The 27,536-nt window shown below is 43.2% G+C and overlaps 1 protein-coding gene across 1 annotated transcript in view; it reads left to right on the forward strand.

The window, feature by feature from the left end:
- The window catches only part of LOC144492921 (uncharacterized), a 42,099-nt gene extending 15,095 nt beyond the window's left edge, over positions 1-27,004 (forward strand). The window contains exons 2-4 of the mRNA XM_078211547.1: positions 5,469-5,522; positions 24,536-24,808; positions 25,085-27,004. Of these exons, the coding sequence (XP_078067673.1) occupies positions 5,469-5,522; positions 24,536-24,808; positions 25,085-26,145 (1,388 nt within the window). The 3' untranslated portion in view covers positions 26,146-27,004. The remainder of the gene's footprint in view (positions 1-5,468; positions 5,523-24,535; positions 24,809-25,084) is intronic.
- Positions 27,005-27,536: the final 532 nt, after the last annotated feature.

Raw genomic sequence — 27,536 nt, forward strand, 5'->3', positions numbered from 1 at the left:
ATGCATTTCTCGTTGCATTGTTAACTCTTCCATAATAATAGATTCCAACACTTTTCTGGTGACTATTGTAAGATAACTGATTTGTAGTTCCCTATTTTCTCTCTTCGTCTTTTGTTCAATAGGGGTGTCACATTTGTCAACCTCAAATCTGCCAGGACCATTCCAGAATTTAGGGAATTTTGGAAAATCATAGCTCATGCATCCATTATCTCTGCAGCTATCCTTTTAGAACCCACAGGATGTAGACATCAGGTCTTGGGGATTTGTCACATTTTAGTCCCTTGAGTTTTTCTCCAGTACTTTATCACTGATGATACTAATTATCTTAATTTCCTCAATATTATTAGCCCCCTAACAGTATAGCTATTGTTAGCAGACCTATAAACAACTCCCACCAGCATTTTCTGACCCTTGCTATTCATATTCTCCACCCATACTGATTTAACTTCTTGATTTTCTGAGCTAAGATCTTTTCTCCCTGATGTCACCATTTATTATTAAAACTATCCCTCTTCCTCTTCCATTCTGCCTGTCGTTTCAATATGGTGTATACCCTCGAGTATTCATTTCTCAACCTTGGTCACCTTGTATCTATGTCTCTGCAATATTGATTAGATTTAAACCATTTATCTCTTTTTGTGCCTGCTTCGCCTATCTTATTGTCGATGCTCTGCACAGTCAGATAAAGTTATTTCAATTTTATTTTTTTATTTGTTGATATCCTACCATCTTAATTTTTCCATTGTATCATTAAATAAGGGTAATGTGCAGACAATATTCTTACTAGGTATCTGTACTTAGTACGGTAACTTTCTATTAAGATGTAACCACCCTGTGTTAGTCATAGTTTAGATTGGATCCTTTATTTTAAAAATGTATACTATTGGTTAACAAACTTGATCTGCAAACTGTAACTCCCTAACTATTAGGGGTTGAGGTTTTCAACAGAAAAAAAAAAGATGTGTTTTTCACACATAGGGCCCAATTTTACCATCAAGTTGCGTCCGTTTTTGGGCACGAAAACTTGGTAAAGTAGGGCATGAAGCGAGTAGCGCAATCCGTGCCCACCGAGGCACCGGTTCCTCCTTTACCAAGGGCCAAAAATAGCTGCGATCGGAACCGCGCCCAAAACGGGCACGACGGCCATTTAAATGCATTTGCATGCATTTAAATTGACTTAACGGGCTGCATGCCCAACTTTACCAGCACTTCCCCCTTTACCACCACGTTCGCCAATCCGGAATCAGCGTGAAACAGACATGCTCCATATAAGTCTGATTTGGGCACTCCATCAGTGAGGGTTAGTGAGGAGGTAAGTGCCCAGTCTCTGACAGCTCTCTGCTGCTTACGGAAGTCCTTTCGTTGTGGCCATTTTCTTTCTCGGGTCGGTGGGGGCTCTGCAAATCTATAGGGGTGGGGGGCTGCTGCTCAGTAGGGTGTCCGATATCCGATTTGCAGCACGGACCCAGGTTTCAGCACCTACCTCGGGTCTTGTGGATGCTGCTGGGTCCTAGTGCATTCAGCACTCTTCCAGCTGAAGGATGTGCACAAAGCCGTTGCAAAGTGCACTGCTGCGAGCTGTGATTTTGGGAGCATGTGGCTGGGGGAAATGGGGGGGGGCTGTGATTTTGGGGAGCATGTGGCTGGCGAATGGGGGGCTGTGATTTTGGGGAGCATGTGGCTGGGGGAATTGGGGGGTATGGACAGTGACTATTGATGGGCTAGGGGCAAGCATGCGTTCATGTGTTCCTCTCCATCTCCAAACCTCCCCCCCACCACACCGCCCCTTCAGAGTGACGAGATGGCTTTTGCGATGCAACCAATTGATCTTGCTGTTCTTTTGGTTGCTGCTGCGCTGAGGAGGACGAGCAGGAGGAAGAATTGCGGGCACAGGAGGCCCAGCCCTTACCACTTGCCAGAGTAGAGGAGATGACCACCAGAAGCAGGAAGTACCCGCCATACGCCTGGAGTGGGGGGCGCAGGAGAAAGAGGGAGCAGAGACCCCGGTAGTTCTGTGCACGAGTGTCTTTTGAACATATGTTGGACACCGTGTGCCGCTGACGGCTCTGCCTCTGAAAGGAGACAGTGCAACACCTGTGCAACCTGTTGCAGGACCTGGCACCGAGAGGCGGGTGGGGGGCACCCACTCTCGGTGGCTGTCAAATTGACAGCTGCTCTGAACATTTATGCGACTGGATCCTTCCAGACTCCTAGCGGAGATGTTTGTGGCATTTTCTTCCCCCGGCAGTGAGTTTCAGGCACCCACTACCCTCTCTGTGCAAATAAATGTCTCGTATATCTCTTTTAAACCTTGCTCCTCACACCAAAACTCATGCCCCAGAGAAGTTGCCTGAAATTGAGTGGAGGATTGACAGGTGCTGACTTCTTGACTGCAGCCTGATCATGCTGTCACTGACAGCCTGCATCTCCCCTTCCTTGGACAGCTCCAGCACCCAATCTTCAAAGGGGGTGGGGACCTGGAGGTCTGGTTCACCGCCCCCTGTCTTTGCCCTCTGTCTGGTGTTATGGTCGGTCTTCTCCTGTGGTGATAGATGGAGTCATGAAAGAAATGATGGCGTGACTCCTGCAGAGTGTTAGGTGGTGGAACTTAGAGGGCAAGTGCAGTGGTGCTCTTGGGGGGGATAGGAAGGAGGTGCTTGGGAGTCAACGGTGTGCTGGGGATGGGAGGATCTGGGGGAGATTTGGCGGAAGATGTTAGATGGGGTTAAGCACTCACCCTTGCTGCCCTGTAAGGTCATTGACCTTCTTGTGGCACTGCTTCCCAGTTCACAGGGCCAGTGCCATGGCACTGACCAAGTTGGCGACTGCCTCCCAGGTCGCATTGCCATCAGCCCCCCTGGCTCTACCTCCTCCTGGGGGGAAAAGGGTGTCCCGTCCCATCTCGCCTCTGCCGCATCCAGCAGCCTCCCCACGTTGCCCTCAGTAAATGGGGGGGGGGGGGGGGGGGGGGGGGTGGCGGGGGGAGGCTGGTCGTGCGCACATTTTGTGCAGGAATGCCTGCCTGTCCATTCTTGGGTTTTTATGGAGCTGCCCCTCGTTAGGGCAGATCAGCTGTAGGCAGTTTGGCAGAACATTCCAGCAAGTTCCATGCAGTTTGCTTGTTAGCATTGAGAGGAAGGCAAGTGAGCACTTGCAGATGAGCTGATAGGGAGGGAGGGGGTGGGGGGCAGGGGATGGTGGATCAGTGCCTCAATGATTGGGGACAGGGGAGAAAGAGGAAGGTGCCATACTGCCATCAGAGTCCGGAGTGGATGGGGGCCTTATGCAGGAGGGTCTGGGGTCGGGGGGGAGGGGGATCACTCTACTTGCCATCGGTAGGGTAGAGGGGGAAGGGTGGATCTCTCTGCCGGTGGATCAGTGGGGGTGGGGGGGAAATGAATCCGCTGCCACTCTGCCTGAGATCAGTAGGGGAGAAGGGGGTCCGCTGCCACTCTGCCTGAGAAGTGCTGGGGGAAGGAGGGTCCGCTGCCACTCTGCCTGAAATCAGTGGTGGGAATGGGGCTCTGGTGCCACTCTGTCTGAGATCGGTGGGGGGAAGTGGGGGAGGGGAACAATTGGCCTGGGTGGCGGGAGCTGAGGGGATAAGGGGGTCAGTAATATTGTGGAGGTGGAGCAATGTCTGTGGGGACCAGGGAGGCATTATCTGGTCCGGGAAGGATGTGGCAAGGGAGCAGCATTTTATCATTTTGTTTTGTGCATGCGCAGTTGGAGGCGCCAATCGGAGCTGCGGGATTTTGGGTGTGCTAAGCCCTGTCCAGAGGCTTGTGCAGCACTATTCGGATTTGCTGATTTTTTAGTCAGAGTGCATATGGGGGCACCTGAGAATGGGTCTAAAAGTCGGATCTGAAACACTCCCAGTTTCAAGTCCGCCCAGCACTTCGAATCAAAATGGTCATATAGGGCCCATTGATTCAACTAACACAAAACAGGTTTTATTGAAATAGATGTTTTCTGGTCTGCACAGAATACAAAACTAAAAGTAAAACAGCAGCCCCTTCCAACACCCTAATGATATCACCATCAAATCATGTGATCAGCTCTTAAAGCAACCTGCAACTCTTTAAAATATATAATACAAAGACTGTAATTTGTGATGAACTGGAGTGTCTATAATGCTATTGTGATGTGATACAATGTTATGCATTATGCAGGTAATTTTAAGTTAACCTGCCTGGGGTGAAACTGATAGGATTGAGCTGAACTTTAATTTACACCACACTTAATTGTACGCCCCATTGACCTCAATGAAGAACTCAATTGGGCAGGTGTAGAACCAGTATTCGATTCAATTATGTGAAATAGCAAGTAATAACACTTGAAGTGGCCCGATTTTGATCAGTTAGAATTCTCATTGAATTCTTGCACCTGCAAACACTTGAAAATTTGCGCAAACGCGCTTTAATCTACAATTCCACTTCACTTCTGTATTTTACTGTGGGTTGAATTTTACCTGCTTCCATGGACCGGGGAGTGGGGGAGGGTGTGGGCACATAAAATTTAATGGGCATCCATCACACCACTTTCCTCCCCACCCCTGAGCTCACCTCTTTCGGCAACTCGCCCACCATATTCAAAAGACCAATTGACGGCTCAATTAGGTATGTTATCATGCCAATTAACCCCAATAATACACCAGAATACAGGAGTGGAAAGCTCGATTTTTAACCTGAAATGGATAAAGGATGGGAAAGAAGGAGGGTTCATTCTTCAAGGGGCTGCCCTTTGCTGATCATGTGATCACCCTGGACTAAACCACCCCTTTCCGTCCTGCCCACTCCTCTCAAAACCACCCCTTCCCCACCACTGGCCCTGTCTCTGACCTACCTGAGATCCTAGACCTTGGGCTCCTTATTTTGCCTGAGTCCCAGCAGCTGCCATTGACCCCTTCCTGGTGCTGCCAGTAATGGTAGAACTGCTGGCCTATCAGATTAGTCCCTGGTGGGAAATGCCAATCTGCTTTATACCAAGGGATGTGGCATCCATGCCCACCCCCGCCCATATTGTTCAGCCCTGTGTTGCACACTGCATCCATCAAAAATAATATATTCTACTATAATGCAACTAAGAATCAAAATTTCGGCACATATGAAATTAATCCTATGAAAAAAAAACTTGGATAAGAAAATCTAAATAATCAAGACCACAGAAACTGATAACCAAAACATCCATGAGCATTTTTTTCATTGCAACACAATTCCGGGGATTTTATATAATTAGGCATGATATTAAAATCCTAGGAAAGTTTTTGAGTGTGTGCCAATATCCAGATGTGCACTGTCTGAGATTGTGAATAATATGGAAGTTACTGTTTGACCTACACAATCCAAACAGACTACATAACAAATAGGACGGAAGCACTAATGTGATTGCATGGTATTGTTTACTGCAGTAGGTGTAGCTAAACTATTTTAATTAGCTATCAAGCTGTGTCCTTTTTTTCTGAACAGGTTCTCCCAACTCCTGGAATCAGATTGATGTCACCAACCAGCTCACCAGAGCAGGTAAACAAACACAACAGTGAAACAAATCTTACATATGTTGACAAAACTGGTTTGTTTATCATGTTTAATATTTAATGCAAATTTATTCTTTTCCAGTACCTCAAAACTGGAATTTCTTTCCTCCATCATTGTTCCCTACTGCTTCAATTTAGAGACTTCTAAAATTCAAGCCTGGTGTCCATTCATAGGATTGACATATTTTCTCTCTTATACTTTTCACCCTTGATGGTGTTCAGTATTATAGGTGAAAATCCATAAGCTCATAAAATGGGTTATTTTTATATTTGTTCGTTGTTCATTTTTAGCTGATCTTCACAATGCTTTAAAACTGATTAATTGTGAAAGACTTTCACAATGCCTGAGCAAGGTATTTTGGAGAGCATTAATTTTTGTGTCACAATCACTATCTTAAAAAGGCATTTGTCACATTAGGATTTGCAAATTAAAACCTGAGTAGGGTTTGAATGCTGCTAAATGCAATGCATGGTGTAAAATTTCTATGCTGTTTTTACATAGTCAATGAAAACTGTTTTCCAAATAAATGAACAACTTTGATGAACTACACATGTAAGAATTTTATACAAGTCTATTTTATACCAGTCTGCTAAAATAATGTCAGATGGAGAATAGCTATTTAGTCGGCTGTGCTGACTATCACTAATCAGTCCTTGCCTTTCCAAAGGTTCCCTGCCTTTCCCTGCTGCCTTTTTTAAATAACGGCACAGCATTTGCCTCCCTCCAGTTTTCCAGCACCTCTTCCCAAAAAAAATCTAAGACGGGAATGTTATGGCTGTTCATGCCAGCGGGGTTTTCCCATCCCACTACAGTGAACGGAGATTTCACCAAATTTTCTGACTTTATTGCAATGGGAGAGTGGTGTGAATGGCTAGTATGATTGTTCCCTGTGTGTCTGTAAATGGATGTGTTTCATACCTGTTTTTTGGATGTGTTTGGCACTGCAATCTTCTTATTCTCTGTCAGTTTTTTGACAGTAAGAAGTCTAACAATACCAGGTTAAAGTCCAACAGGTTTATTTGTTAGCAAATGCCACTAGCTTTCGGAGCACTGCCCCTTCGTCAGGTGGAGTGGGAGATGTGCTCACAAACAGGGCATACAGAGACACAAGCTCAAATTGAGTTTGTGTCTCTGTATGCCCTGTTTGTGAGCACATCTCCCACTCCACCTGACGAAGGGGCAGCGCTCCGAAAGCTAGTGGCATTTGCTAACAAATAAACCTGTTGGACTTTAACCTGGTGTTGTTAGACTTCTTACTGTGTTTACCCCAGTCCAACGCTGGCATCTCCACATCAATTTTTTTGACAGCAGAGAGATTTACACCGGTGGGGGGGAGGGCACAGGTGGAGACTAATAGTGATTTCACGTCAGCTGGGGGTGGTTGGGAAAGCAGCCGTGAGGCTGCAAGATGCCATGCGGGATGCATTAATGTCACTCTAATGAAGACTTAAGTATGCAAATTGGCTTTGCGCCCAGAAAGAACGGCATGGTGGCACAGTGGTTAGCACTGCTGCCTCACAGCTGCAGGGACTTGAGTTTGATTCCAGCCTTGGGTGACTGTCTCAGTGTATGTTTGCTCATTCTGCCCATGTCTGCATGTGTTTCTTCTACGTGCTCCGGTTTCCTCCCACACTGCAAAGATGTGCGGGTTAGGTGGATTGGGCATGCTACATTGCCCCTTAGTGTCCTAAGATGTGTAGGTTAGATGGATTAGCCGTGGTAAATGTGTGGGGTTACAGGGATAGTGCAGGGGAGAGGGTCTGGGTAAGAGATTCTGTCAGAGATTTGGTGCAGACCCGATGGGCCGAATGGACTCTTCCGCATTGGAGGGGTTCTATGATTCTACGAGAAATGTTGGAGAAACATGGCTTGTTCAGGGTTTCATCACATGAAAGTTGCAAGGGTAAATTCGGATCAAAAGTGTGCCTTCTGACTTTTGTTGTGTCTCTTTAGTTGTACTAAGGCTTTCTTGCACTGATCCACCCGCTTCCATTTTCTATTTTGACACAATGAGCCCGATCCTACCATCGCGTTGCACCCCTTTTCTGGGCGTGAAAACTTGATAAAGTCGGGCGTGAGGCGAGTAATGTGATCCGCACCAGCCTCTGCGCCGGTTCCCCCTTTATCAAGGTCCAAAAATGGCCACGATCAGGACCATGACAGAAACAGGCGTGAAGGCCATTTAAATGCATTTGCATGCACTTAAATTGACTTAATGGGCTGCACGCCCAACCTTACAGGCACTTCCCCCTTTGATATGGACTTCTCCTCTTTGATGTGACTTCCCCCTTTACCACCGCATTCACCCATCCAGAATAGACGCGAAACAGACATCCTCCACAAAAGTACGATTCGGGCAGTCCAGTTAGTGAGGAGGTAAGTGCCGAGTGTCCGACTGATCTCTGCTTGAGATCAGTGGGGGGGGGGGGGAGATGAGGGGTGGGGGGGAGGAGGACTAAAGGTGAATGTCTTCACCTTCAACAACCAGTTCTTCATCCAGACACACGGAACAGCCATGGGGACCAAATCTGCACCTCAATATGCCAACATCTTCATGCACAGGTTCGAACAAAACCCCTTCACCACACAGGACCTTCAACCAATGCTATACACTAGATACATCGATGACATTTTCTTCCTTTGGACTCATTGTGAACAATCACTGAAACAACTATATGATGACATCAACAAGTTCCATCCCACCATCAGACTCACCATGGAGTACTCTCCGGAATTGGTTGCATTCTTGAACACACGCATCTCAAGGACGGTCACCTCAGCACCTCACTGTACCGCAAGCCCACGGATAACCTCACGATGCTCCACTTCTCCAGCTTCCACCCTAAACACGTTAAAGAAGCCATCCCCTATGGACAAGCCCTCATCTGCTCAGATGAGGAGGATCGCAACAGACACCTCCAGATGCTGAAAGATCAGAACAGGATATGGCGCTCGACTCATCAATCGACAGTTCCGACGCGCCATAGCGAAAAACCGCACCAACCTCCTCAGAAGACAAACACGGGACACAGTGGACAGAGTACCCTTCGTCGTCCAGTACTTCCCCGGAGCGGAGAAGCTATGACATCTTCTCCGGAGCCTTCAACATGTCATTGATGAAGACGAACATCTCGCCAAGGCCATCCCCACACCCACGTCTTGCCTTCAAACAACCGCACAACCTCAAACAGACCATTGTCCGCAGCAAACTACCCAGCCTTCAGGAGAAGTGACCACGACACCACACAACCCTGCCACAGCAACCTCTGCAAGACGTGCCGGATCATCAACACGGATGCCATCATCTCACGTGAGAACACCATCCACCAGGTACACGGTACATACACTTGCAACTCGGCCAACGTTGTCTACCTTATATGCTGCAGGAAAGGATGTCCCGAGGCATGGTACATTGGGGAGACCATGCAGACAACGGATGAGTGAACACCGCTCGACAATCACCAGGCAAGTGTGTTCTCTTCCTGTTGGGGAACACTTCAGCAGTCACGGGCATTCGGCCTCTGATCTTCGGGTAAGCGTTCTCCAAGGCGGCCTTCACGACACACGACAGCACAGAGTCGCTGAGCAGAGACTGATAGCCAAGTTCCACACACATGAGGACGGACTCAACCAGGATCTTGGGTTCATGTCGCACTATCTGTAACCCCCACGACTTGCCCGGGCTTGCAAAATCTCACTAACTGTCCCGGCTGGAGACAATACACATCTCTTTAACCTGTGCTTAACCCTCTCTCCACTCACATTGTCTGTACCTTTAAGACTTGATTACCTGTAAAGACACGCATTCAAACCATTATTTTGTAAATTGAGTGAACCTGGTGAAGGGGCAGCGCTCCGAAAGCTAGTGGCTTGTGCTACCAAATAAACCTGTTGGACTTTAACCTGGTGTTGTGAGACTTCTTACTGTCCAACGCCGGCATCTCCACATCTTTAATAATATTAGCCAGATTAGAGACAAACCATTCATAATAATTTAGTAAGTCCAAAAAAACTCAAAGTTGATTAACATTCTGTGGTGCAGGTGCCTCAGTATTGGCTTTGACTCTCAAAGGTGACCTGTGCAGTCACTTTGCATCTATAACATTATCCAGACATTTGATTGAAAACTGAAAAATTTACATTTGTTTTCCTGGACTCTTCATTCGCATTGTTCTAATCCCTGTCGTGTGGCATTTAGGTTGTAGAGATGTTCTTCATTGTTCTTTCCAGTAACTAAGATATCAGGCCCGATTTTACCATTGTGTTGCGCCCGTATTCGGACACGAAAACTTGGTAAAGTCGGGTGTGAGGCGAGTAGCGCGATCACATCCGCCTCCCACTTTACCAAGGCCCGAAAATGGCCGTGATTGGAACCACGCCTGAAACGGGCATGACGGCAATTTAACTGCATTTGCATGCATTTAAATTGACTTAATGGGCTGCATGCCCAACCTTACCGGCACTTCCCCCTTTACTACCGCCTTCGCCCATCTGAAATCAGCACAAAACATACATGCTCCAAAGAAATCCTATTTCGGCGCTCCATCAGTGAGGGTTAGTGAGGAGGTAAGTGCCTTGCATCCGCGATGGCTCTCTGTTTGAGATCGGTTGGGCGGGGGGGGTGGGGAAGGTGGGTTCGACATCTCTCTGCTTGAGATCGGTGGGAGGGCGGTGGGGGGAAGATGCGTCCGCTGCCACACCAACAAAATTGCAGCTCCAGTGTGCATTTCCCTTTTCATCGGCTGGTCCATCCAGTAAAGGAGTGACCCAGTAATGATTTGTTGCACCAGCAATAGCCAGTACATTTGAGAACAGTTCATCTTTGGACTGCAACTCAACTTCTTTTTCATGCCCTTTTTCTACCGCGTGGATACTTTATCCCCTTATTCAGCTTTCCATTTGATGCATTTGGCTTTTGCTTTTTGTAATTCTGACCTGAAAATTGTTTCTTTTCCAACAAGCACATTCAATGTGGCCTTTATTGCCACAATTCCCGCACATGATGTCTTTGCACCAACAATCTGCTGCTGAGTGCCCGCTTTTGAATACCAATGACAGTTGCAAGGCTGTGCCTGTGTTCAGTTTTCGGCCGACATCTCATGAATTCTTGTGCTCAAACTCAACTGTTTATCTTCTTTGGCTTCTACTTCCATAGATACAGCAACTTCTAAAGCTTTCTTTGGGGTTATGTTTCTTTCTGTTAACAACTTTTGAATAGCCTCAGTCCTTAAGCCACAGACTAATCTATCTCGAAAGCTGTCATTCATGACGTCCCAGAATTCACAGTGTTCAGCTGGTCTCTTCATGATAGCTACACACTGTGTGATCGATTCACCTTCTTGTTGGTTATGTTTATCGAACCTAAATCTTTCTGCGACGCCTAAATGTTTCGGTGAATAGTGTCCCTGTAATATGTCTTCTTTTTCATCATAGATTTTCACACCTGGCTTTTCTGGCTGTACCAGACTTCTAAGGAGGTTAAATATTTCCCCTCTTTATGCTCTGGGAAGTTGGGACTACTATATCAGCCACTGTGTTGTTTGCTTGGACAAGATAGTTGAATGTCTGCAGCCTATCAGCAACCAAGCAGCGCAGTGGCATAGTGGTTAGTACTGCTACCTCATAGTGCCAGGGACCCAGTTCAGTTCCAGCCTTGGGTGACTGTCTGTGTGGAGTTTGCATGTACTTCCCATGCCTGTGTGGGTTTCTCTGGGTGTTCCGGTTTCCTCCCACAGTCCAAAGATTTGCAAATTAGTTGTACTGATCATGCTAAATTGCCCCTTAGTGTCGGAGTGATTAGTAGGGTAAATACATGGGGTTACGGGGATAAGGCCTGGGTGGGCTTGTTGTTAATGCAGGCTCAAAGGGCTGAATGGCCTCCTTCTTCACTGTAGGGATTCAATGATTCTATGATTCTTTGTATGTGAGTTCCATTCCTCTGTATTCTCATCAAACAGTTTCACGGCGCCAAAATTGCACCATTTTTACAATGGAAAGGGCCTGCTTGAACACCATGTGCCACGTAATGTTTAGCTCTACCTTGCTTCCTTACTCCTGAAAACAAGGTAAACCTGAGCTCAGCCTGTTTCCTTTCATATTTTGCAACACCCCCCAGCCTGAAATTTATTGTTGCAGGGTACTTGCTACTCACGGTGCTCCCTGTCTCTGGGTACTGTTACAAATCTTTTTGGGTAGAGCACATCACAAGCTTCTTTCTGAAGTTGTTTTCTCCAGAATCTTTGAATATATTTTGGTTCTTCCAGGGGCCAGCCTTTGTGTAGCAATGATTTAAACTATTTATTCTTCTGTCTCTCAGCCTTTGACAAAGTCCCACATGTGAGACTTATTAAGAAGGCAAATGCACATGGGTTACAGGATGATCTGATAAGATGGATTCATAATTGGCTGAGTGGTAGGGCACAGAGGGTGAGGACAGATGACTGCTTTAGTGACTGGAGGCCAGTGGCCAGTGACCAGTGACGTATAACAGGGATGCTGCCTGGGATGGAACATTTAAGTTATAAAGAGAGGTTGAATAGGCTTGGGTTGTTTCCTTTGGAGCAGAGAAGACTGAGGGATATCTGATTGAGGCATTCAAGATTATGAGGGGCATGGATAGGGTGGTGGGGAGCAGCTGTTCCCCTTTGTTGAAGGGTCAGTTACAAGGGAACACAAGTTAAAAGTGAGGGGTAGGAAGTTTCAGGGGAATTTGAGGAAAAACATTTTTACACAGAGGGTGGTGACGGTCTGGAATGCACTGCCTGGGAGGGTGGTGGAGGCAGGGTGCCTCACATCCTTTGAAAAGTACCTGTATGAATACTTGGCACGCCATAACATTCAAGGCTATGGGTCAAGTGCTGGCAAATGGGATTAGGTGGGCAGGTCAGGGCCTTTCATGCATCGGTACAGACTCGATGGGCCGAAGGGCCTCTTCTGTATTGTAGTTTTTAGTGATTCTGTCAGGTGTCTATAATGCTGCCAGACATTTTCCACTTTATTTTCTTTTGGAATGGCGACAAGAGTGGTCCCACCACTTCGTCGCCAGTTTTCTATGTGGTGGTTTTAAAAGATAGGCTGCAGGCCTCAAAGGATCCAACAATCAAAGAGCTTTATTGAAAGGATGTTAATACTACAGGCTGCTACGGTAGATTGCCCATTTGCCCCCATGAGATTATGTGATTGGTCTCTTTAAGTGCCCCTGTTCCAATGCAAAGCTGCTAGTGAGGAAATATTAGAAACAACAGGAATACACAACATTTTAACCCCAAAATGCCTGAGACCGAACAGGCTAATTAAAGATGTGCCAACTCCCAAGAGATTTAGTCATTATTAGTGGTTGCATTGTAAATCCAATTAATACCAAGCAGGAGGCACATGTAACATAGACTTTGGAATGCATATGGTTAAAATTTTAAAAATCTAACTCTTCACTCACTGATTCAGCACCAGAATATAATTAGATTTCAATTATGTGACAAGCTCCATTACGCCAAAATGAAAGCTTGATTAAATAACAAATATGCATCAATTCCAAATTACATTATATTCAGAGCATCTAAACAACTCTATATTTTTGTGTGATAAGAGCTCTTTAGTATTAATTTTCTGAAATGGGTTATCTCATTAGGTATCTCTTGTCATTAAGCAAAAAGCATCATTTTATTTCTATAGATAGTATCAGGTAATAAAACTAATAGTTTTTACAACCACCAACTCCAATTTTTCCACTGATCTGTGCTGTCAGCAAGTGAGGTGTTTATTAATTAGGACAAAACATTGGGTCCATGTGGAACATTAGGCAAATATTCTCTTTTCACCACTGCTGATAAGCTTTTGAATCTTTAATAAGAATTAACATTAGCAGCTCAGTAAACTTACGTGATAACTAACCTCATAGTATTTTTATATTTGTGTCAGTGGTTGAAGCTGTTTGGGAACGAGGAATTTCAAGCTTCTTTGCAGATTCAAGCATTAAGTTAGCTTCATACATGCTAACCTAAAAAACTAGCTGGGCAGTGCCAGGGGCCAGGCCGGCGCTGCCAAGCTGACAATGCCCAGAAGGTACTCCCCCTTACCCCTGACCTCCTGAGAGCCCTCCATGGCCCCCCCTTCACTCCAGCGGGGTCGGGCCACCAGCTCCCCACTAGTGGGGAGCTATGGTAAACCCCGCTAGAGTGAAACACCCTTGACGGGGGTGGGGGGACAGCAGGGTTGGGGGGGAGGGGGGTCGGTGGGGAGGGGGGTGGTGTGGTGCAGGGCGCTAGCGGGCCCAGAGACTTCAGTCCCGGGCCCACTAATGAGATGGAAATGGTCATTAGCATAATTTATACAGCTCTGCGCGGAACTGACGACACTGGAAATCCAATGGTTGGAGGCTATGGTGTCCAGCAGGAAGCCGCTATATGGCCTCTACTTGAGTCTCCTGCTCCACTTGAGGTTGGGAGAATCATCCCCTATTTATTTCATCCTGTCTTTCAATTTTGTTTTATTCTCTGCTTTTTAGGGGTTAAACATACAACAAGTCTCTGTCATCTTTCGATGTTTTTTTCTCCATTGCAATCATTGTTTTGTTTGCAGTATCTTTGAAATCACCCTGCACTGCGCATTATGAAGTTGCTCAGACTGGTGTTACACATGATATGGACCTATCACATTATGATACAATCTATTGGTTAAAAATGATTGGCTGTCAAATTGATACCAACATTTTATTCTCTATTACCGACTTTCATGATTAATCTTTACTTAATATTAATGACAAATACAGATGGACAATGCAAGCTTTGCAAGAGTCCTTCTGCAATTGATAAATCCACAGTTTGGCTCAGTTCCAGAATCCAGCAGTAATTGCAGATTAAGCACTCAGGAGAGAATAATCACACTTGAAAGGGAAATAGACAGCCCACCAGAAGCATCTAAGGTTGAAAGTTTCATGTAATTTTACCTCTCATGGGACCATACATCTTGATGCTCCCAAAAATCTACAGTGTGATGCATCACAGTATGTGAGCAGGGATGTGACTACCTTGGACCTCTTCTGCTTACCATACCATATTTTACAGGTTGTGGTAATATTCCTAATTGGTATGTTAATTGCAGGCCACCACTAACGCATCTCAGACAACTAAGATGAGAAAGTGGGGCTCTGAAAGTGGATGTCAAGTCTCCAGTTGAACGTCCTTGTTGTTGCTGCCCAGTGTGTAATTACTGCATGGTGGATCTTTTTTTCCACTGTGTTCAGCTTCCAACCAACTTTTTAGTTGGTGGGGGTTGGTGGATGGCGAGCAATACACTAGCATCCAGCAGCATTCCACTCTCCCCCTGTCCCGCTCCCCATCACCACCACCCTCAACTGTAAGTAGTCTCACAACACCAGGTTAAAGTCCAACAGGTTTATTTGGTAGCACGTGCTTTCGGAGCGCCGCTCCTTTATCAGGTAAGTTTGCACTCCAAAAGCGGAACACCACTAGTTACGGACCTCCATTCAGAAAAACACCCTTCCGTCGCTACCCTCTGTCTTTTATGGCCAAGCTAGTTCTAAATCCATCTCGCTAGTTCAGCACTGATCCCAAGAGATTTAATCTTTTGCACCAGCCTGCCATGAAGGACCTTGAGAAAAGGCCTTACTAAAGTCCATGTGGACAACATTTACAGACCTTCCCTCATCAATCATTTTTGTCACCTCCTCAAAAAACTCAATTAAATTCATGAGACATGACCTCCCAAGCTGTCTGTTGCTAACAAGACCATTCAGTTCCAAATGTGTATAGATCCTATTCTTAAGAATCTTCTCCAACAGTTTCACTATCACTGATGTCAAGCTCACTGGCCTATAATTACCCGGGTTATTCTTGCTATCCTTCTTGAATAACAGGGCAACATTGGCTATCCTCCAATCCTCTGGTACCTCACCAGTGGCCAAAGAAACAAAGATTTCTGTTAGAGGCCCAGCAATTTCATCTGTTGTCTCCCTCAGTAATCTGGGATAGATTCCATCTGGCCCTGGGGATTTGTCTATCTTAATGCTTTTTAATTCACCTAACATTTCCTCCTTTGTAATGATGACTTGTTCCAAAGGGTTTATACACCCCTTCAAGACACCATCAATTGACATGTCCCTCCCCTTTGTGAATACCGATGCAAAGTACTCATAAAGGATCTCACCCACTTCCTTTGGTTCTACATATAATTTCCTTCCTTTGTCCTTAAGTGGACCAACTCTTTCTCTAGCCACCCTCTTGTTCCCAATATATGTATAAAATCCCTTGGGATTCTCCTTAACCCTGTCTGCAAAGACATTTTGTGACCCCCTTCTTGCCCTCCTAACTCCCTGTTTGAGCTCTTTTCAACTTTCCCTGTATTTTTTCAATGCTTCATCTGTTTTTAATTGCACGCCTCACATACAAAACACATTGATCACAGACAGCAAGGACACATAATTTCTGCCCATGACACTAACCAGTTGTTGCATAGAAGAGTTTTCTTGCGATGCTGGACTCCATAATGCCCAAGAAAACATGACAGGAAGAAACACTGTGATAAATCTAAAAATGGGACAATTAAAAAGGCCCAAGATTTTAAAGAAATATGTGCTTTTGATATTGTCATATCGACTTTCTTAGAGTGTTTGTGCCCCTTTAAATGTTTGTTCCACCCGACGCCTCTTATTTGTAGGAGAATGATTGCTAACAGGGATCCAATGAATGATGTTGCTGGAAAAGGCTTCTATTTTTAGAGGCCTGCTTCAACATGAGGATCTATTTGAATACTGCAAAATAGAAAACTGTTCCATTTCATTTGAACTTTGCTTGCTTCCTCTTTACTCAAATTCTCAGTGTGTTTTGCATTGCCGAACAGAAAATACTGACTGACCCAACCCCACTGCAATTAACTTCCGATTTTCCCTCTGCTGTTCATCCCATGTTAATCTCAGGTCACATGGACATTTTATGGAACTTAATGATATCATAATCAGGAAACCCCAATTAACCCTCTTTACTCTGAAGCCCACTTGATCCTAAAGGAAGATCACCTAAAAGAAAATACAGGCTTTTGCCAACACATGGGTCATCACCCTTTCCCAATGCCTTACTGAAGAAATTACTTTTTCACAATTTTCAATATACAACACCGTTTAATATTATCAACACTTTTTGATAACTATCTTATTACATACCTTATAGATTTGTCACATTTTACAATTACAGATTTTGCAGAGGCAACTCCCTAAGGTTTAACCTGTAGCAAAACCAACCAAATGTGACAGGTTTTAAGGAATTCTAACATCATAGAATTGTCATAACTCAGTTTTCCTCCTCTTCTATTCCTTTTCATTCTATGAATAGAGCATTAGTAATTTCAATGCTTTTCCCTGCAACATGCACAATTTTTGAGGCAACATTCAACTCAAAATAAACAGCCTGAGGCTATTTGTTCTAAACTGTCTAAGAATATAATGTGGTCAGAATAGGCTAATATTTTCCCTGAACAATTGGTCACATACACTTTAAATTGTTGAAGACCGAGTATAAGACTGAAAGCTTTTTTTAATATTCAAGTACTTGATGTATATTAAGATTCCCAGAAGAATAGTTAACAGGCTGCTTCAAACCTGCCTCATCTTAGAACAATGCTGCTCCCACTCCTACATCACTGACCACCTTGAATGGCTTAATAAAATCTGGTGCTGCCAGAGCTTGCTAATATGTCAAAATGGCTTTTAACTTCTCAAAAGCCATCTGATAGGACTTTGACCAGTCACATCTCACATTGTTCTTCAACAAATTCATAAAGGGGTGACCATTGTGCTGAAATAGGGGTAAATTTACTATAGAACCCACACTTAATATAGAACCCACAGCACCCCATAAATTCAGCCCCCAGAGTTGGGTATGTGACTTCCAACTGGTTTCAAAACTGGAACAAAAGCATTCAACTGTGGAAGACGCTGCTAGTTCAACTTGTCAATCTGATTGGCTAGTAGCTCTGGAAGTCCCAACAGCGGCAGAGTTCAATAGTGGCTGCTGCTGGGTCCAAAAGATGGTGCCAATGGATGTCCGACTCAGGTAAATCTGGGTGATGAGGGATTGAACAGCTTAGGGAGGGGTTGTGAGGTTTACAGTGCTGGCTGAGAGGCAGGAAATCCAGTACCTCCTTTGGGGGTTTTGTCAATGCACAAGGGCATCTGCCCGCACCACACCCCCCTCCACTCCTCGCTCCCCGAAGATAATGCCCCCTTCCTTCCCGCCCTTTTAAATTTGTTTGAAAAAATGGACTGTACGCTTCTGGCCGCCTGTGCCAATCATGTTATGGAATGGGCAGTGTAACATTGGGGTCATTTGGTTATTCAGATAAAATTATTATATTCATTATACATACCATTATATTCAGCCCACTATCACTCAAGGATCAGATACAGATAAGATCAGGAAGTATAATTGTTCCAGGCTCTCTTTCATGGTAGGCTTGTAATTTCTGAGATGAGCTGATGCTTCAGTTGAAATGAAAATTGTGTAAGCAGAGGTTTGTCACTTAGCTCTGATGTTTCTTTTGTTGAATTTCCAGGAGGTTAGCTCTCAGATAAACCTGAAAGCTTCGAAGAGTCCTTCTCCCCCTTTAAAAGTATTGCTGTTACTACCTTGGTTGCTTTATTGACTGCAGCTGATCGGATGGCTTTCTGTCTCTGACCTTTGCCTCTCCAGAGCTGATTTTTGCTGTTTAATAAACAGGCAACAAACTTGACTGTCTCATCCATGTGACCTGTTACAAAGTATAAAGTCCTTTCCCAAATAAGGTGGGCGATCAGATTGATCATTGTGTTGCCATTTGACACTTTGAAATTTACCCAGATTCGGGTGAGAAACATAAAACAGTGGGAAGTTGATGGGAACCCCTTCACATTTGACTAACACACATTGAGTTTTGACGTGTCTCTTGTCCATGGTAAATGTGAAAGATGATTAGACATGAATGCTATAGTCGTTTTGTTGACATTCCATCCTAAACAAACGAATGTGTGAATTTCCTGGATGCCTGTGAATAGCCATATGTAATTAGTTATTTGCTGGAGTCTAGAAACTGTCTGGAACTGATACCATCAAGGGTCACATGATTTGAAGCATACATTTTAGCAGAATATTTTTAGTTAAAGATTCTGAAGTATTATGAATAAGTTCATAATATACTGGAACATGATATCAGGAACAGGAATGCAATGGCTAATAGTGCATTGACGGGAAATTCAATGTAAGGCTTCAAATGAGAACTGGATAATCATCAAAGCTACAGGGAAAAGGTGGGGGAGTGAGACAAGTTGAGTTGTGACGCAGAGAGCTAGAGTGGACACAATAGGCCAAAAGGCCTTCTGTGTTATAACCATTCTATGATTACACAGGAGACTAGAAACAAGCACAATGCTCTTCTCCAAACTCTTCTCAATAAATATAAAATAAGAAGTTCCACCTATTTTAGGTAGGAACTCTGTAAATTTCCCCGAGGGAAATTTGGCAATTCACAAAACTGGCACTGAGACTTAAATCCTGTTCCATAGTCAGATTGTTAATGACCATTTCCAAACACATAATTCAAAAATTGTAATGAGAAAGTGACCCAAATTGACGCATTTTACAAAATATCAAACATATTTGTTGAAAGGCATATTTTCTTTTATAAAATTCAAGAATGCTTTGAACAAGAAATAATTCAATTGATATTTTTCCTTAAGCACATAGAATGGAAAATACAAGAAATCCATGGATATGGTTTGATGAAAATGTAATCAGTTTATCATCAGTTCAATGTCAAGCAATTTCAGAAGTGTCATACAGGAGGCAGGAAATGTTTAGATGAGCAGAGTAATGTCAGAGAAATGAGATTTCAGACTGAAAGTAAATCTCAACCTTTGATTTTAAATGAAAGATATGTTAATGAAAGAATATTGTAAAATGAAAAATAAAAAAAATGAATGGAAGTGAAAAAAATAAGAAGCTTGCCAAATCATAATAATAAACTATTCTGGCTGTGATAACTCCCATGAAGTTCATGGTGAATAATTGATTGATCTCTCTGTGGGTTTCATTGAGTATGAGTTTCCCCTGGTAACAGGCGGTGGCCCACTCAGCTGGAACTCACTACCTGAGCCTTTTATAAGGCAGGCCTAGGACAGGGCCTGCTGAACAGTAATTCCAGGCAGGGACTTGTGTGTGTATAATCACAGTAGTGATTTTACTTTGCAGTCTGTAATAAACTATGTTCCTTTCCAGTCGGGCTTCTTGAGCCATTACATTGGTGATGAGGAACAAGAAAAAAATCAGACAACCTTGCCTTTCAATGAACCCAGTAAGATAGCGATGGGGAGATATTGAAAAAGCCATTGTTTGGGAAACTGGAAATTTATGATGCGAGTATGGAGGATTGTCTGGAGTATGCCGAAAGAATGCAATATTTCTTCCAGGAAAATGAGAAAGAAGGGGATGACCAGCAAAAAGTCATCCTCCTGACCACTTGTGGGGCGCCAACTTTCAGCATCAGTTCAACCTACCCAGCAGCCCCAGATTCAAAAATGTGCAGGTTAGGTCGATTAATGTCAAAGAAAAGAGCAATAAACTGACCATCTAAACTGAGCTGAGCTCTGTTACCAATACCTGGATATCAAGCCCTTGGCAGAACACCTAAAGAGTTGCATATCCAAATCTGCAGATGGCACCAATTTAAATAGCCTTGTAAATAGCAATAGGATGTTACAAAGGGACATAGATTAATGGTCTAAGAAAATCTGTGGTTGATGGAGGTCAGTGTGGGGAAGTCTGAGCTCGTTCACTTTGTATCCAAGACAGACAAAACAGAATATTTTCTTAATGGCAAGAAACTATGAACTGTGGAGAATAAATGGATTTGGGTCACCGGAGACATAAAACATTAAAAGCTAATGCACAGGTTCAAAAAGTAATTTGAAAGGCTGGCTGATGAAATATTTGTCTTTATCTTGGGGAATTAGAGTTGAAAAATGAGGGTGCCTTAGTCAGACCTCATCTGGAGCATTGCATTCTGCATCTCACAAAGGATATGTTGACATTGGAGATGGTGTATTACAGACTGACCAGAATGTTAGCAGGGTTTTAAGAGTTAAATTATGAGGACAGGGGCGGCACGGTAGCACAGTGGTTAGCACTGCTGCTTCACAGCTCCAGGGACCTGGGTTCAACTCCCGGCTCGGGTCACTGTCTGTGTGGAGTTTGCACATTCTTCCTGTGTCTGCGTGGGTTTCCTCCGGGTGCTCCGGTTTCCTCCCACAGTCCAAAGATGTGCAGGTTAGGTTAATTGGCCATGCTAACTTGCCCCTTAGTGTCCCGGGATGCGTAGATTAGCGGGTAAATATGTGGGGATATGGGGATAGGGCCTGGGTGGGATTGTGGTCGGTGCCGACTCGATGGGCCGAATGGCGTCTTTCTGCACTGTAGGGTTTCTATTCTTTCTATTCTATGACAGGTTATATAAACATGATTTGTAATCCCTTATATTTTAAAGGTTAAGGGCTGATTTAATTGAGGTTCTAAAAATGATAAAACAATGGGATATATGCGTAAAGGTTATTTTCTCTGGTGGGGGAGTCCATAACAAGTGGACATCATCTTAAAGTTAAATAGAGATGGGGTAGAGATTAGCAAATTGAGAATTGAATAGGGAAACATGCTCAAGAATAGCTTAATCCTGTTCATATATTCCTTTTAATATTTTCTGCTAACTTCAGAGGAGATACTTCCAAATCTGACAGCATTGAGTCGGCAAACAGCTAAAAGAAATCAGAACTAGAAACAGGTGCAGTCAGTTCAATTAAGTACATTGGATTGTCAATCACAGAAAACACCTCCAGTTGGAATGAAAAGTTAGAAAATGTTATGTATTTCACAATAATAGTCAGAGGACTTTATTTTCCTGCTTGGTACCAATCATTCTACTTTTGTGCAGATCTGTGATGGTACTAAGTAGTACTGACGTGTTATGAATCATAGTGCTTTTCTAGGATTGTAACCTATGGAGGTCATGCATCCCCCTTTACTGTTTACATATGTGGCTGAAAAGGCACCAGAGGAACTTGCTCTTGAAGCTGCACAAGAGGTGCTACTAGAACACATACACTCAAAACATAGTTATCATGAGGCAAGATCCCCTTCGGCCCAGGAGGCTCTTATCAACACACAGCCACAAAGCATGTCACACACTCTTGCCATTTTTGGAACTGCTGGAGGAGCATTAGATTAAGGTTAAGAGTTTACACTTAACAAACTAGCGCCACAGGGAAAGATGGTAGTTAAAAGCACCAAACACAAACATTTACTTTGAGTCTTTGATTTAAATTCTGGTTGTACTGAAGTTGTTGTGTGTATTGACATTATTCTTGTAAGGGTTTGGGTGAAGCATGAATAGCATGCATGAACGACTAAGAAAGCGATTAAGAAAGGAAAGATAGATTATGAAACTAAACTAGCTCAAAATATAAAAAATGATAGTAAAAGTTTTTACAAGTATATAAAAAGGAATAGAGTGGCTAGAGTGAATGTTGGACCCTTGGAAGATGAGAGGGGGGATTTAATAGTGGAAAACGAGGAAATGGCTGAGACTTTAAATAAGTTCTTTGTGTCGGTCTTCACGGTGGAAGACACAAATAGTTTGCCGAATATTAGAGATCGAGAGTTGGTGGGAGGGGAGGTCCTTAATACAATTACTGTTACTAAGGAGGTGGTGCTTGGTAGACTAATAGGACTGAAGGTAGACAAGTCCCCGGGCCCGGATGGAATGCATCCCAGGGTACTGAAAGAAATGGCTGAGGCGTTAGTAGTAATTTATCAAAATTCGCTGGACTCTGGGGTAGTGCCGGCTGACTGGAAAACAGCTACTGTTACGCCGCTGTTTAAAAAAGGAAGTAGACAAAAGGCGGGTAACTACAGGCCGGTTTGCTTAACCTCCGTGGTTGGGAAGATGCTAGAGTCCATTATTAAAGAGGAAATAACAGAGCACCTGAATAAGAATGGTTCGATCAAGCAGACGCAGCATGGATTCATGAAGGGAAAGTCGTGTTTGACGAATCTACTGGACTTTTATGAAGATGTCACTAGTGCGGTTGACAGAGGGGAACCGGTGGATGTGGTGTTTTTAGATTTCCAGAAGGCGTTCGATAAGGTGCCTCACAAAAGGTTGCTGCAGAAGATTGGGGTACACAGAGTTAGGGGTAAGGTGTTGGCGTGGATTGGGGATTGGCTATCTAACAGGAAGCAGAGAGTTGGGATAAATGGGTGCTTTTCTGGTTGGCAGTTGGTGACCAGTGGCGTGCCGCAGGGATCGGTGCTGGGGCCTCAATTGTTTACCATTTACATAGATGATCTGGAGGAGGGGACTGAATCTAGGGTATTCAAGTTTGCTGATGACACGAAGGTGAGTAGGAAAGCGAATTGCGTGGAGGACGCGGAAAGTCTGCAGAGAGATTTGGATAGGCTGAGCGAGTGGGCGAGGATCTGGCAGATGGAATATAACGTTAGCAAATGTGAGGTTATCCACTTTGGAAGAAATAATAGTAAATTGGAATATTATTTAAATGGAGAAAAATTACATCATGCGACTGTATAGAGGGACTGGGGGTCCTTGTGCACGAATCGCAAAAACTCAGTCTGCAGGTGCAGCAGGTGATCAAGAAGGCGAATGGAATGTTGGCCTTTATCGCGAGGGGGATAGAATATAAAAGCAGGGAGGTCTTGCTGCAACTGTACAAGGCACTGGTGAGGCTGCAACTGGAGTACTGTGTGCAGTTTTGGTCCCCTTATTTGCGAAAGGATATATTGGCCTTGGAGGGAGTGCAGAGAAGGTTCACCAGGTTGATACCGGAGATGAGGGGTGTGGCTTATGAGGAGAGATTAAACAGATTGGGTCTGTACTCGTTGGAGTTTAGAAGGATGAGGGGTGATCTTATAGAGACATATAAGATAATGAAGGGGCTGGATAGGGTAGAGGTGGAGAGATTCTTTCCACTTAGAAGGGAAACCAGAACTAGAGGGCACAGCCTCAAAATAAGGGGGGGCCGGTTCAGAACAGAGTTGAGGGGGAACTTCTTCTCTCAGAGGGTAGTGAATCTCTGGAATTCTCTGCCCATTGAAGTGGTGGAGGCTTCCTCGTTGAATATGTTTAAATCACGGGTAGATAGTTTTCTGATCGATAAGGGAATTAGGGGATATGGGGAGCAGGCGGGTAAGTGGAACTGATTCGCTTCAGATCAGCCATGATCTTGTTGAATGGCGGGGCAGGCTCGAAGGGCCAGATGGCCTACTCCTGCTCCTATTTCTTATGTTCTTATGTTCTTATGGTTCTCATACGATAACATGTTAGTGGGAAAAGAGGAAGATGTACAGAGGATGGTTAGTGCAGTAGCTAGATGTGGTAGTCAGAAGGCCATTTCCCATATCAGCAGTTCTTGTGGCTCGCAAAATGTTGTTCTCTGAAGCCTTTTCAGACTGCTGCTACTCCTCAGAGAAATGCAGGTAGAACTCAGCTTCATCTCTTTCCTCAGGTGTAGATGTACTGAGAGGTAGAGGAGCAAAGGTAGAGGGGAATCCCTCATTGCAAAACTTACTTTATGTCCTGTCCTGTAGAAAAAGACCACTGATATATGAGGAAAGAAATGGGGATGAAATTGGCCTTTGGCAGTAGAGAAAAACAAATGATAGTGTAACAGCAGCCAATTGTACACTTCACCTGGGTTTCTTCTCCATTGAAATCAATTTCATCCCAATAACTGAAAATACGAGCATAAAATTTTATTGTGGATTCATTGCCTTTAGCAACCAGATATTTTCAATTTTTAACTTTTCACTTTGAAAATGTATTTGTAAAGTTCCAGCCCAAGATTATTCTACTCAAACTCTAAAAATATAGACAAAGAAGAACTGTCATTTAATCATTTGGTGTATTATTCTCTATAATGCAATATTTATGTTTGTCTTTTACAATAGTTGAGGAAACTTCATCTGATCTGACTATAGTTCCAGAAGAAGAGAATGAAGTCATCAAAACTAATAAGGATGCAGAGGACACAATGAGCTGTAATGACGTTTCCACATCCAGTATGGATAGCTGTTTTGAAGCAAACACTGGGTCACAAGTTATGAATGAAAGTTCTCTTGGATCCTCACAGCAATCACACACACAAGAACTAGATAACATGCAAGAAGCACTGGGGAATGAAGACAAAGTACTTATGGTGCATTGTCATCAGTCTGAAGAAGGTGAGGAAGTGAGAAATTGAGGTAAAACCTAGAATAGCTAAGCTTGTATAGTGTATTTTGCATTTTCTCAACAATGTTATTTTTGAACAAATATTTATGTATTTCCAGTTGAAAGTTATTCTTCACAAATTCTTCAAAAATAATGCAGACAAAGATGGCAATTTATTAAAATTTAGGAATTATTTCACAGAAGATTTCCCCTTTAAAATAAATGATTATTTGAATAGACTGACCTACTGATTTCTATAATGCTGTATATCTTGTGTTTTATTGCAGCTGAAAATACATCACCTGATTTGACTAGAGCAACTGAAGAACAGAGCATAGTCATTGAAACTATTAAGGATACAGAGGACTCAACAAACTGCAATAACATTGTTGCATCTAGTTCGGAGAGCCGTACTAAGGTAAACTCTGGGTTAGAAACTATGAACAAAAGTCCCCAGGAGCCCCTTCAGCGAGCAACTACTCTAGAAGTTGATGATGTGCAAAGATTGCAAGATGGAGAAGTAAACACTGGGCCAGAAGCCATGAACAAAAGTCTCCAGGTACCCTTACAGCGAGCAACCACTCTAGAACTTGATAATGTGAAAAGAATGCCAAAGGAGGAGGTAAAGACTGGGCCTGAAACCACAACCAAAAGTCTCCAAGCACCACTACAGCGAGCAATCGCCCTAGAAGTTGATGATGTGCAAAGAATGCAAGAGGATGAGGTAAATGCTGGGCCAGAAGTCATGAACAAAAGTCTTCAGGAGCCTTCACAACAAGCAACCACCCTAGAATTTAATGCTGTGCAAAGAATACAAAATGATGAGGTAAACACTGGGCCAGGAACCCTGAACAAAAGTCTCCAGGCACCCCTACAGCGAGCAACTGCTCTAGAAGTTGATGGTGTGCAAAGAATGCAAGAAGTTGAGGTAAACACTGGGCCAGAAACAATGAGCAAAAGTCTTCAAGAGCCCCTACAGCGAGCAACCACTCTAGAAGTTGATAATGTGCAAAGAATGCAAGAGGATGGGGTAACCACTGGACTAGAAGTCATGAACAAAAATCTTCAAGAGCCGCCACACCGAGCAACCACTCTAGAACTTAATGTGCAAATAATGCAAGAGGATGAAGACAAAAAGCTGCAAAAGCAGAACATCAACAAAGGAGCAAACACAAATCAAAATAAAACCACAGAATTGGATCAAAATAAAAATAATGATGAGAAACAGACATTGGAGGCAGAGCTACAGAAATGCATAGAAGATTTAAAAAAGCTTAAAATACCCTCCACATTTTTAAAGAAGCAGAGGCACTGGCAAAATGAATTGCTAAAGAAATATGATGTTTAACCCATTATCAGAAATAAGATGAATACTGAAGCAATTGTAATACCTTATCTAACTGACTTGCCAAATTACTTCTGCAGAGTTGACAATTGAAAAGAAGTTGGTAATATAAATATCACTACTGTCAAATATTATCATCCTTCAGAGTGGCTGGATATTACCTATATAAGAATAAGTAGACCAGGAGATCTTGCATAGTATCTTTATGGTTTTCTTACCATCTGATGTCCACTACACTTTACATTATATTCAAGTACATGTTATCAACTACATAACTGTCTGTTCACTGACAATTGTTGGAGATTAAGTGCATCAGCTCCAGTTCCATCACAGCTCCATTTACTGTGGTTGTCTAGTCTATTTAACAATCATTAAATAGTGTGAATTTGACATGGCATTCTGTGTTCAAACTTCCTGTTCTAAGGACATAAGCTGATAGGATACGGAACTAGACTCCAAAAAAGAATAAGCAGACAACATGTATACTCAATTATTGGATAATTTAATAAAATTGCTGGGTGTGCAATTTTGCAAAATTGACTTAAATGTCTCCAAAATGAAATATATTTCTAACCAAGTCTGTCACAGGTCCAAATACAAGGTGGAAACTTATAAATTCATAAGGTTGTAGACACAGCTTTATTAAATGTATAGGTTCTAATCTTGTTATTTTCTGTTTAAAACTGACAAAAAAACAAATATACTGGAGCTCAGCAAATCCTAGTTTAATTTTTAGTGACTAGGTTTATCAGAATAGAAATTTAATTTTAAGTAAACTCCTGTAGTGTGGCAATGGTTGATGTTAGTGGTATTTTCTGACACTTTCTGTTGTGATTTATTAAAAATAAAGCATTAAAAGCTCAACTATATATTTTAATGTAATAATTTTAAAGTAACTTTCCCTTACTGGAAGAAATTAAGCATTTAATAGGCACTGCCAGTGGGCTGAATATTCAAATTCTTTGATGTATTTATACACTTGTTTAAATTTGGTTGTCAGCCTAACACATCTTTGAGTAGAACTGGCCAATCACAGAAGTGTGGTGTTTAGATCATAGGATTACAGGAGCTGTTAAAAGTAATAGACCACTTGGCTTGTCAGAAGTAATTCCTTATTACCTTAACTCCTCCAGCCAAGAATCATCCAACTACATTTGGAATACATCTAATAGAGAATCCTCCACTGGGCATAATTTTGATGAACAAGACTCTTGATGTCAAGCATGTGTATTTATCTCCTTCAACAACAATGGTCACTTCCTTAAAATGTGCCTTCTTCATTTCCCCTGCTACCTACCAAATATAAATATTCTCTTTTTTAAACTTCTTATTAGACTGTTTACGACTTTAACAAAGGTGAAAACTGTACAAATATTGTAGTCATTGCAAATCCA

Source organism: Mustelus asterias, chromosome 4, assembly GCF_964213995.1.
Source record: "Mustelus asterias chromosome 4, sMusAst1.hap1.1, whole genome shotgun sequence".
Classification (NCBI taxonomy): domain Eukaryota; kingdom Metazoa; phylum Chordata; class Chondrichthyes; order Carcharhiniformes; family Triakidae; genus Mustelus; species Mustelus asterias.